Below are 12519 nucleotides of genomic sequence, written 5' to 3'. Positions count from 1 at the left end.
TCCCAGTCGAGGGCCCTTTGAGCGGCGTCCTCAAACAGCACCGTGTTTCGAATAAGCTGGTTTCCATCTGAATCATAAACCTCCAAAGTGCCTGCGCCGCGCAGAGCCGGGCAGACATGTGTGTGCGTGTGGGGCTGGATGTTGATTTTTCCCTGAAACAACTCAAGGCTTTATCAGTCCCATCTCTTTCCCACGGTTTTCTGTTGCCAGTGAGGTCACTGGTCCCTTTAAACTGGGGCTGAGGCCAATGTGCAACGGGTGGAAGGGGGGCCGTGGGCAGGAGGGGGGGACATGAGACGGTTCACACAGACTGTTCCTTTTACAGGAAGACTTGGGATTTCGACCAGCGAGCGGGAGGAGGCGGGGGGGGGGGGCGAGGGGGGGCCCTGGGAACCGGGGAGCGCCGGCGCGGCCGCGTAATCCGTCACTCCTGGGAGATGGTGGCTCATTAACCCATTACCCAGGAGGTGGGGACGTGCCGGGAGGGAGCCAGGAAAGGAGAGCCGGGGGTGGGAGAGGCAAAGCGGGCAGGGGAGGAGCTGTGCGGGGCCGGAGCAGCGGAGCCCGGGCAGGGACAGCACTGCCCCGAGCACGGCAGGGGAAGGACGGCGGCGGCCACCGGGGCCACGCGTGGGGCAGCCTCGCCGAGCCCACCGACCTCTCCCCCCGCGAGGATGAAGCGGCTCTGCGAGGAGAGCTCGTCCGACACCGAGTCTGACGGCACCATCGACGTGGGCCGCGAGGAGGAGTACAGGTGAGGGCAGGCTCCGTCCCACGCGGGTTTTGGGGTCCCGGCACCGCGCACGGCGCTGGCGGCAGCTCCCCCCGAGCCGCTCGGGGCGGCAGCGCTCGGCGCCTGCCGGGGCAGGGCACGGGAGGGCACCGGGCTCTGCCACCGCCGCACCGGGGCACGGCACGGGAGGGCACCGGCTCCCCTGGCACCTCGCTGAACCCCTCGGGGCCGGGCTGGCCCTGCGTGGGGCCGGCAGGATCACCCCCGTGTGCCGGCGTGGGCTGGTGCTGGCGGCGGGACTGACCCAGCAAGGAAACCCAAGTGGCGATACAAGTGTTAGAGCTGTGTTGGGAGCTGATCGCATTCAAGAAAATGCCCATTAAAGACAGCGGGATGGCCTTCCCCTGCCAGGTGGGAGAAGGGCAGTGGGAGCCCGGGTGCTGGCAGGTCTCTGCACCCCGAGCTGGGGCAGCACCCCAGAGCAAAGGCGCCTGCCAGCTGCCTGGTGCCCCTGCGGTCCCTGCAATCCGAGGGCTCTCAAGGAGTGTGGAAGAAACCAGAAGGTTTTGCATGAGAAACCAGGAGGTTTTGCATGAGAAACGCTTCTGCTCTGCTGATGCATTCGTAACGCACCAGCTGGGGCTGTGATGTGTTAGGGAGGGAGCCCGGGCAGGGGAAGGCTGCCCCTGTGCCCCTCGGCATCGCAGTTCTCAGGCTCTGTCCCATCGCTGCTGAGCTGCAGTTTCAGTTCTGGGGCTTTGCTGCTGGTGAGGGAACAGTGAGGACAGGACCCGTGTGTGGTTCCTCGGGTGGTGTCCGCAGGTTTTGCTGCACTCCCCTGGGCTGCAGCTCCGCTGGCAAAGGGCATCCCCAGCGCCGCTCGCAGCCCGGGTTCCCAGGCTGTCAGCCCTTCATGGACGTGCCCAGGCTCCGAGGGTGCAGACGGTGCAAGGGATGAAGGAAAGTCTCTGTTACTTGTTCTCATCCAAAAATCAATTGCTTTTGAACTCTTGTTGCAGTAGCCCTCTGTCCCCCTCTCTCTGCATCCAGCAATTAATTCATTCCCTATTGCTGCCTGATATCCTGAGAGGAGAAGCCGCCTGCCTGGTGCCAAGCTCAGGTTCTCAGGGGACTAAATTCATGAGTCTGCTTCTGATACGGTCACAGCAGTCAGGCATATCCGAAAAATGTCCTGCAGAAATTCCCTGACCCCTTATGCAGTTTCTAAGTGCATCAATATTTAATCTACTTTCCTGCTGCAGATGAAATATATCCCACCTCTTCACATCAGTGCAGCACACAGAGTCTACAGTACCCTGAGGGATAAAATATTGGAATTGTCACAATATTTTATTTCAGTGAACAGTAATGATGAACTTTTAATCTCTTTCTGGTGCTGCTAATGTGTGTTTGTCTTCTCAAGGCAGTCGTAGAACCAGGCTGGCTGTGATCTGGTGGTATTTGTATATGTGTATGTTGTTCCTCATGTCACGCAAATATATGGCCAAAAGAGCTGTTCCTGCCCTGATGAGGTTACACCCCAAGTAATGCCATCTTGCATAGGATGCTGGTGGATCCAGGAAAATGAAACACTTCCAGGTGGGGAGTGAGGAGGAGTGATTAGAACAGAGGGAGGCAGTCAGGCTGCCTGGCTGGGGTTCCCAGCCCATTACCCATCGGTCGAGTGGTTTGGGCAAACCAGTTTTCCTGTAGTGTGGAGATGAGTCACGCCGGGTGTGAGGCTTGGATCAGTGCGCGGAGCAAGTTTAGGATCTGGGGTCACTGCAGAAGTGCAAGATACCTCTTGGTTTATAGCCAAAGTTGGGCTGTAAGTGATAAAGTTAAGAAAAAGAGCAATGCAGAAATTTTGATCATCAGAGAATATACTTACACTATATTTTATGTGGTTCAAATCAGTCAAACGTATTTTTAAAATACATTTTGCAGTAAGCTGGGTCTTGATATCCACATCTGGAACTGCGGCTCACAAAGAGCAATGTGTCCGGACCGCTCTGCAAAGAGAGTTTCAAAACGCACTGTTCCTCCTTGAGTGCCTACTCCGCATTCCTGCGCTGCCAGGCGAGTTCAGCACCCACCCCCTGCACGTACAACACTCCAGTGTCCACACACAGCCCGTTTTCACAATCATACGTGCTCATCATATGTGTGTCTGCGTGCGCTGGCTACACATGTTGGTACTCGTGGAGCCAGCCAGCACCTGTGCCCAGAGAAAGCCCACCCAGCAGACATTCAAATAGGGTACCTGTATGGAGATGAGTGGAGCAGGCAGCAGTAGAACGTGTTATTTCGTCTGATTGTGTAAAACCACTTCTGAAAGTGCCTCGCTTGGGCCTAACAAACTGTATTTTTAATGGGCTCAGTTTGGTCTAGTTTTTGGCTTGCTGCAGACAGCGCTGTCTGTGCAGGAATGTCATTAATGGACTCCTATTAAAATGCCTCGTCAAACTGAGAAGCATCTTGATTTGACGAGGTGAACCCAGGTGGCCCTTCCCAGATTTGCGTGTCTGACGTGGGCTCCGGTCCCTCCGGCGCGCTGGGCTGGCCGGGGCTGCAGATGGATGTGTGCTCACATCCCTGCGCTGCGTTTCGTAAGGCACAGAAACAGCCCTGAGCCAGTTCCACTTTCCAGAGGGAGAAACCCTGCTCGGGGAGGGCGGAAGGTGGCCCAGCTGGCCTCCCCCCCAAGCCAAGGGGTCTTGCTCCAGGGAGTTTCCCACGCCTGGTTATCCATCGTTATGGAGACCTCACCTCTGTGGGGACCTAAGGCTTGAACTTTGCCTCCCCGTGCGTGTCTAGCGCAGACCTTTGGCGTCTTTAGCCTCAACCAGGCCCGCCAGGCACAGGATGGTTTGTGGGGCCCTTTTCCTTTGCCTGTGCCCCCCCCTTGTCCCTCTTCCCTTGAGCAGAGCTGGTCCCTGGGGCTGTCAGGCAACAGGCAGGGTCCCACCTCCATCACCTCCTGCCAGGTGTTGCCCCCACCCAGGTCCTGGCCCTTCTCTGTCTGGTTCAGGAGTGTCCGTGCATTCGGAACGTCGCAGCCCACCCCAAAAATTGTGGTTTGGGAAGCGACTCTCCGGGAAGGCCTTCAGAAACCACATCAATGCTGCCGCTGGCCTCACCCTGAGGAGCAGCCAGCCCTCCCTGGGTGGGAGCTCAGATCTGCGCTCGTGCTATCGCGGCTCTGAGATGCAAAGCCCTGCAGACAGGGCAGGCTCAGACACGAGAGCTGGGAGGTTCACACATGGAGGAAAAAAAGGCCATGACTCCAGAGCTCAGATCGCTGCTTTTCCAGCCCTGTGGAGATGCTGACATGGGTTGAGATTGAAGGAGGGTTGAGCCTGGGAGTGAATGGACAGTTTGGTGCAGAAATCTGTCCAGGCTGGAAGGAGACTCTTGGAGGGGAGAGAGTGGTATCTGAATCTCTGTTTGGCTCCTCGTCCCCAATTCCTGAGCTCTGTGTTGTGGGTAAAAATGAGATGGGAACCACAGAAGATATTTTTTTGGGGGGGGAGGAGGAACTACAGATGGCGAACGTGTGTAAAGCATATGTGCAACAGAGGTTTCTCTCCAGCTAGTGCAAGAAATGACTCCCTCTTCTTCCTTTCCAGCCATGTTTCCAGGTCTGTGTCTCCCACTACAACATCTCAGATACAAGCCAGGAAGAAGAGGAGAGGGGTGAGTGTCATTTACAATGACCAGGGTGGTTGTGCTGTGTCCCTGGCAGGGGGTCAGGCTGGTCCCGGCTCTGTGCCAGGGATGTCGCCCTGTGTGCAGTGGGGGGCTGTTGGCACGTCCTTCCTGTGGGAACACCGTGCAGAATCATCTTTACACCATTCCCCGCTCCATCTCCTGCAGAACTCTCCTCACAGCCAAGTTTTTCACAGAGGTTTGGCCTCAAATCTGGCAGAAAAGGGTGGGGATAGGACTGGAGGAGAGCAATTTCACCTGGGATTATCACACCAGTCAGTTGACGCTTCTTTGCCCGACTTTTGCACCCTGAACATTTACATATATGGTCCCGTTCAAAGCACCTCTCTCAGCCTGGAGGGCTTTAGACCCGTGAGCTGTGGCTGTAAATGACTGTGGTTTCTTCTCTCCACTTGGAAATCTCCTGCAGATCATCGAGAAGCGGCGCCGTGACCGTATCAACAGCAGCCTCTCGGAACTGCGGCGCCTGGTCCCCACCGCCTTCGAGAAGCAGGTGTGTGTGTGTGTCTGTGTGTCCTGATCTCCTCCTGTGCAGGCTGCATTCAGCAGTGTTTGGGGTAGAACCCTCAGAATGAGAAAGTCTGGAGCAGCGCTACGTCTTTCACTTCAGGGAGTAAGTAGGTGGTGAAACTGGGTGGTAAAACGTTATTAGCAAATATTCAGGAGCCCCGGGGAGGATAAATTCAATCTAGAAAGTGTTTTGCAGATATGAAGAAGCACAGAAATAGGGATTTTCAATCTGCATCGGGGTACCTTGGGAAGGAGCTCTTTTTTTGTACTCACTTGATGTGAAAAGCAGAGTCTGGATAGATGCACTACACCAATCTGAGAACTCCCGGGCTTCAGGTTTTGAGGAGGAGATCATTGGTCAAACACTGGCTCCTGAGAGGCACAAAGCCCTAGACCATAAAATGATGAATGGCTTTTTCTTTCTGCTCCAAACATCCAGGGGTCTTCCAAGCTGGAGAAGGCAGAAATTCTACAGATGACAGTGGATCACTTAAAAATGCTTCATGCCACTGGAGGGACAGGTAAGAACTGCTCTTAGAAGCATATGGGTGAGGGGAAGGTGGAAACCTGGAAGAAAAATTCCCCATCACCTGTAGCAGCAAGCTGACACCAGCCAGCACCAAAACAAATGCTGCCCTGCTTGCTTCCCAAGGGAAATATCTCCTGAGGGAGGGCAGATAGACATTTCCCTGCCCTGTTATTTGACATATGGGTCAGCATCCCATGCATCCATTTTGGAGACTGGGCTATGTGGGATAGCGAGCCCCCAGACCTGCAGGGAAAGCACCGGTGGTGTTGTCACACCCCCCACTAAAAAGTTGTTCAGGCAGAGATGAGGTTAGTCCTGCTCAGAAATGGAGCCTGTTTCCAGGAAAAGGATATTAAACTCTTTACCTCCTCCCTGGGATACATTTCCTGCAGAGGCTGAATTCTGCATGAGGACTCTGCAAATAAACAAGGCCTTTTTTCCCTTTCTGTTCTTTTTCTTTGTGTGTCTCTTGGTTGTTATAAGAAGAGAGAGGGAGCCCTGTGCAAAATTCAACAAAGGTCTTATTTGTACTGAGACCTCAGTACAGACCCTCTGTCCTGTTCCAGTTAACAGGATGGAGATCACAGCTCCAGTAAAGAAGCCTCTGGCTTGCTTACCACCCAGTTTTGGCTTGCTGGGGACATTGCTGGCATCCAGGCTTTGGTTCAGAGCTGTAACTTGGTCTGGAACATTTGTTTAGATATTCAGTTTGACTGCACTGCAACAAAGGGCTGTATTGTCACGAGAAACCCCGTCAAGCACAGTGGTCCAGCGCTTCACTGTGCTGTGACATTTCTCTGCTTTATTGCTTATCGTCTCATGAAGCTGCAAGTTGGGAGTAGAAGCCTAAAAATCAGCCGTCAGCTGTTGATTTCTGTGGTTTTGAGCTTTCTTGGCCCAGCGGTTTTGGTTCTGCCACTGCCCTGTGTCCTTTGGCCAGACATTGGTTTAAAGGAAGCTTAAAGTTTGGGAGCCAGGCAGAGGAAAGTGGTGCTAAGTTGTGTGTGGAGGAGACACAGTGTCCCGCTGTTCTGCAAGACCAGGGATGGTCCATTTGCAAAGAAGGACCCAGAGCCTGTCTAGCCCACAGTCATGTCTCCAGCAGTGATAACCGATTGAATCCAATGGGGAAAAAATTCTTCCTTCCTGAGCTCAGTTAATGAAACCTCTTACTTGTCTCACATGCTGGGGTAAGAGGTTTCATGACCCTGGCAGGTTTATCCCTGTGAGATAACCACAGATGCTATTCTCATGCACGCAAACGTCCAGTCCCTTGGGACACCCACTTGGCTGTCTGCTTCAGGAATATCACACGGCAGCAAAGTGCCTCAAGTGAAATACACAGTGCATTAGAGAGGGTACTGAAATCAAAGCGCATTCCTGAGCTCTGCACGGGCTTACTGTCACCCGTGTCCTCTCCCTGCAGGCTTCTTGGATGCCCGAGCTCTGGCTGTGGATTACAGAAGTATCGGCTTCCGCGAATGCCTCACTGAAGTTGTCAGGTACTTGGGCGTCCTCGAGGGCCAAAACGCCACCGACCCCATCCGGCTGCGACTCCTCTCCCACCTGAATAATTATGTGGCAGAAATGGAACCTTCACCTGTGGCCACGTCCCTGCTGCCCATCCAGACGTGGCCATGGTCCTTCCTCCACAGCGCCGCCGGCCCCGTGCAGATCCCCAGGAGGGAGGCTGCTCCCGCTCCGGTAGTTTTGACTGCATCTTCCCTGGCTTACCCAAGCCCTGCTGTGAGGCCAGCCCCGCTTCGCCGTGTCCCGGGGGACATGCTGCCGTCCCGCCGAAGCTTCCTGGCCAGCAGGATGGGCTCTTCCAGCCGGAGGGCCCGAGGCGGAGGCTCGTCCACAGCCGTAGCAGCCGTACCCAGGATGCCATCGCCAGCGGGTGTACTGAGAGAGGGCTCGTCCAAGAGCAGCCAAATCGCAACATTCCTCTTCTCCCCAGCCTCTGCTGGCATCCCCGTTCCACCACCTTACACGGCACCCCCTGTCTTGGGCGCTGCTGCTCAGGGACCAGGGATCAGGGTTGGGACATCCAGGATCTGCCGCTCGTGGGCGACTGAAATCGGGGCTTTCTGACCCTCCCTTCTCCTTCGGAGACAGGAATTCTTCAGCACTCATTGCCCGCAGGCCTAAGAACAAACTCGGCTGAAAAGGCGTCTTTCCTGCTTTGCAGAAGCCAAGGATCCATAGAGAAAATTCTCTTTGCTCTTCCCTCTCTCCTCGCACCGCCCTCCTCGCCTCACCATCACACGTCCTCTCCCTCGTGATGCCTGCAGACGTAAATCACATCCAATTCGATGCACTTGTCTGCACGCGGATGTACTCCAGACCCTTCCAGCTACGAGGGAGGGGGCACACACACATCCTAAGCCCATTCCTCCTCCAGCAAACCCCTCTGCAGAGCCCAGCGTTGCTCTCCTTTGGAAAACAGCCAGCCTTGAAATACTGTCTTATTTGCCTGGGAACTCGGAGCTGCCAGATAGACTTGCTCGTGCTGATTCCCTGCGATGTGTCCCCCAGCTGCAGGACCTAATTTTGGTGTGGTGGGACAGACACAGCTCACCCCTGCCCAGCACTTCTGGCACCCACAAGGCAGGATAGAGCCCCCTCCAGCTCCCAAAGCGAACTGGCTGCCTGCTAATCCCTGTGCTTTCCTCACTGCATTACCAGCTCTTCCCACTTATGTGCCCTTAAGGTGGAGTGAGGCAACAGCTTAACAGAGCTGGTTCCCACAGCCTGGCTGAAAATCCCAGTCATGTCTGCAGGGCCTGTGCTGGGTCCCTGCACAAACTGTGCCGGAGCAGCTGGCCAGGCCACCTGGGTGCAGCCCTTGCTCCTCACTGAGGTGTGAAGAGGCGAGACAGAGGATTTCAAAGGGACGTCTGTCACAGAAGGGAAGGCTCTGACGGCCAAAGTGAGAAGAAAATGCCTTTTCCCTCTGCCAGTCTCCCTGCTGGAGCCGTCTCTCCTCCACCCCCTGCTGAAACCTCCACCCCCTGCTGAAACCATGACTGCACAGCGGGAACGGGTCAGAGCAGCCTGCATTTGAAGTGCCTCCCTCATTGTCCCTTATCCCAGCATCCTTCACCCTCTCCTCCTACAATGTCTCTGTTTTCTTCCTCCAGCACCATGTTTGGGTCTCACTCATTCCTCTTCCTGGGCTGGGACCAAAACCCACTGAGGTGTCACTGCAGACCTCGGCGAGCTCTGGGTCTGCACTTGTCCTGAGTTTGAGCTTTTCCTGCCTTACCCTGTGTGCCCCTAGACAACTGATGCAGCAGATATGCCTCTGCTCCTCTGGCTGTCCTCCCTCCCTCTCTTCCTCGGGCACAAAGAACAGAAACTTGAAGTTTTCAAGCCACCCTTCTGCGCCACGTCTCATGGAGGCAGGGCAGGGTCTCCCAGTGCTCCCCCTCACCTGAATGGCCCCCACTCCCTGCATCTGTGCCTTGATTGCTGGGATACATGTGCAGAATAGCCTGGACCCAGTTGCATGCCCACCCCTAGCCCACCTCTGCAGCACTGTGACACTGAAGAAGAAAAATGTGGAAAGGTCGGTGCAAAGAAAGGTAAAAAAGAGGGAGAAGATCTCTCTTGAATGGGAGAGGCTCTTCCCATGCCTCAGGTCAAACACACCACAGCCAGTTGGGCTGTGTGGATGAGCTGGTGTTTTCCTCCCTGCAGATTGCATCTGCCATGTGCATGTCAACCTATGTATCTGCTATTGTTTTTAAAGTGAGTCCCTCCCAGTTGTTTTGATGAAAGTCATCGCACTTAACACACAGAAATGCCTCTGCTACTTCTCCTCCCCCTTGTCCTGAAGTGCCAGAATCAGCCAGGAACAACGTATTCCCTTTTGATAAAGTCAGAGGAGGGGGATCCTTGCAGACCCCGGCTGTTCCTGTGGCTGGTTGGCACGTTAGAGCTCACGGCGAGTAGCCCGGCCTCACTTTACACTGTGCAGTGCTCTTAGATTCACAAGTTGTGACATCAGCAAAGGTGTCAAATAAAGTCTTTCAAACCCCTGTCCTGGCTGTCAAATGTAGTGTTGATGTGAATCTGTTCTGCTCATCCAGCCTGCTTGAATCATGGAATGGTTTGGCTTGGAAGGGACCTATGAAGGTCATTGGTGACTAGTTTTGCAGCAGGTGAGTTTTTGTTCCTGAAAAGGTTCAAAAAAAAAAAAAAAGGTAAGGTGACATCCCCTCTGGTGGTTTTATAGCTCTTGGTGACTCTGGTCCCAAGACTTTTTACTTTGCAAGCCACTATGTGAGCCAAAATCAGCCGGGTAGTCAGCAAGGCTTGACCTCAGATTGGCAATAATCTGTCACTTGAGAATAAATCATTTCATTTAGCTGCAAGGGTCTGCAAAAATGTCAGGGAACAGATGGGGTCCAGCAGATCCTTGCAGACAGACGCCCAGGGCTTGCCTTGGTCTCCTGACCCTTTGCAGCCAGGGCCAGCATAACCCCTGTGGCATCTCGCCATCGGGAAACGCTTTGGACTAAACAAAGAGCCACAGCTGAGAGCTTGTCTCTGTTCTGAGGAAAGGACCAGTAAATGATCCTTCTCGTGAAAGATGCTGGGAGAATTTTCTGGGGAATGGTGGGAATTCAGCTTCCTTTCCCATAACTCCTTCTCACTCCAAAATGCCTTTCAAAACCGCCCATAAATCCCTTCCTTAAGTGCTGTGTGGGGAATTGCTGGAAGGGAGCAACTGCAGCTGTGGTGGAGTAATGCAGCATCAGTCTGGAAGCGGGGAGCAACTTCAAGAGCAATAATGGGGCTATTGATGACGGGTCGTCCCGCTGGTGCCTGGGCTGCCCTGACCCGACGGTGGGAGCTCAGTGCTCTGGTGTGGCCTCGGCCAGAGAGAGGAACCAAATTACCCTCCGTGGGAGGCAGGAACACAAACCGGCCCCGGGGGCCAGAGTGGTAAAACAAAACAGAGACAGTGGAAAAAAAACACTTCCTGATCTCTGCGGATCAAACGGGAGCCGGAGCGGGTGGGAGGGCATCGGTTCAGGCCCGTGGGGTTTTCTCCCCACAGCAACATGGTGATTGGAGCAGTAGCTCGGGACTGGAGCTTCATTTTTTTTCCCAGGGTTTTCTTGAGCCTAAATGACTCTTCTAACACATCCTGGCAACTTTTGATCTACCCTGCAGGGGAAATCCCCGAACTCTCCGAGCACTCTCTTCATCCTTGTTCTTCAGGCAAAAGAAAACACGATGAAAAGGTCTGTGGGAAGGCGTGGGCTGGGGTTGCTCGGTTAAACACGGCACTGGCTCTGACCCCGGCGAGGCTGGAACAAAATCAGTGTCCTGATGAACCAGCCTTCCCTGCTGCTTGGAGGGGACAAGGCCACTCCCAGGCTGTGGGAGATTTGCTGCGCAGCAGGTGCTCTAGGATGGAGTCCTGCTCTCCCAGATTCGCCTGCATGAAAAATATTGCTTATCTCCGTTCTGCTCTTGCCTGCCCTGGATGTTCTCTCTCCTTTCTGCTAGTGGTGCAGTCCCGGCCTGCCATCTGCTGGTAAAATTCCAAAGCTGAGGAGGAGAAATCCTAAACCAGGGGCAGCATGTGGTTGAAAACTTGCCATCTGTGCCATCTTTTATGATGACCCTCAACGACTGAGGTACTGCTCAGACACACAGTGGTAGAGTGGCTTGAGAGGCCTCTGGGTGATTGATGAGTCTCCCAGCAGCACCATCGGGGACAGATTGGCAGGATGAAGACATTAACAGATGTCACCTTTGCTCCAGGCACTGCTGAAGGTCCTGTGACAGCGAACTGGAAGGATCTCAGGTATCGCTGGTCACCAGGAGCAGCTGCACTTGTGTGTTGAGGGCACCAAGAGCAGTGGGGTCCCTGGGGCAGTTTTGGGCCCTTGTGGGCAGAGGGCACCCCCAGCCCATCAGTTCATTTTGGGAGCAAAAAGGATCAAGGAGGACACAGGACTGTGGCTGTCTGCAGGGAGTCCCCTGGGAGGGAGCACAAATGTCACTAAATATGTTTCAAATCAAAGCCATTCGCAGCGTGGCCACAGCGGCTGCTGCAGCCAAAGGGCGTTTTATGTGGAAACATGTTCTTCGAGATCTGCTGTGTTTTGACTTTAGCTGTCAAAGCAGGAGCCGAACCCTTCCACAGCAAGACTCCTGTCTCAGTCCGTGGTTTCCAAGAGGAGGAGATGCCGGCTGTGGAGAACCAAGCACAGAACAGTGACAGGCACCAGGCACGATCCCACCAGCACAGCCTCCCAGCACCATCAGTTGTCGTGAGGATGATGATCTTGGGAGGAGGATGACTTGTGTCTTTAGAAAACAATCCAGACTGAAAATAGTGCAAAGTATTACAATTTACCTTGCTACTGTTACCTTTTATTCTGCTACGCTCCATTTTTCCACTGTAATGAAGGGATAGGTATCATATCCCATTTTTATGATAACATCATATCCCACTTTTAAAGCAAATTAAAGGTAATTTAATGCAGAATTTAAAAGTCACAATGCCCAGCTACCAGCCTCTGTAGACTACCTTACTTCCCCCTGAACAGGACGTCCATGGAGCCTGAAGGTCACTGATGAATCACTGAATCCTGTGCTGCTGTGTCCTCACGCTCCACTGAAGATGCTGGAAATAGATAATTACGGGTCTCCCCGGAGCCGAATCTCGTGAGCCTGAAGCCATGGGACAGCGGAGGGGGGTGAATCCCCTCTCTTATTCCAGAGGCTTTCTTCTGCATTCGGAGTTGTTCAACCCTCACCCTGGGAAGAGGGACTGACAGCTCACTACCACAGGGAGACATCGAAGACCCTTGGTCCCTCTCCAGGGCAGCCCGTGATGTGAGCTGGCGCAGAGCCAGGGCTGCCACAGGAACTCGCACTTATTTGAGGAAAAATTATGCCCTGAAGACAAGGAGGTTGTGGGGACAGCTCCAGCTACGGCCGCTCCTCATCCCACCACCACTACACCTCCAAAACCAGAGCTTGGAGCAGCGAG

General features: G+C 54.2%; 1 protein-coding gene across 1 annotated transcript; it reads left to right on the top strand.

The window, feature by feature from the left end:
• The first annotated feature begins 517 nt into the window (after positions 1 to 517).
• Positions 518 to 9560, top strand: HEYL (hes related family bHLH transcription factor with YRPW motif like). The gene is made up of 5 exons (XM_064635107.1): positions 518 to 754; positions 4363 to 4429; positions 4872 to 4955; positions 5412 to 5493; positions 6928 to 9560. Exons 1-5 carry the CDS (start codon positions 675 to 677, stop codon positions 7593 to 7595), a joined length of 981 nt encoding a protein of 326 aa, XP_064491177.1. The 5' UTR covers positions 518 to 674; the 3' UTR covers positions 7596 to 9560.
• Positions 9561 to 12519: the final 2959 nt, after the last annotated feature.

This window comes from Pseudopipra pipra, chromosome 24, assembly GCF_036250125.1.
Source record: "Pseudopipra pipra isolate bDixPip1 chromosome 24, bDixPip1.hap1, whole genome shotgun sequence".
NCBI classification, from domain to species: domain Eukaryota; kingdom Metazoa; phylum Chordata; class Aves; order Passeriformes; family Pipridae; genus Pseudopipra; species Pseudopipra pipra.
This window is presented reverse-complemented; position numbering and strand designations above follow the sequence as displayed.

Excerpts from the sequence above, each read along its gene's own strand:
- HEYL (XM_064635107.1), top strand. The coding sequence starts at position 675 with ATGAAGCGGCTCTGCGAGGAGAGCTCGTCCGACACCGAGTCTGACGGC. Across the intron at positions 4,430-4,871 it reads CCAGGAAGAAGAGGAGAGGG|ATCATCGAGAAGCGGCGCCG; the intron begins GTGAGTGTCATT and ends AATCTCCTGCAG. Across the intron at positions 5,494-6,927 it reads TCATGCCACTGGAGGGACAG|GCTTCTTGGATGCCCGAGCT; the intron begins GTAAGAACTGCT and ends CTCTCCCTGCAG.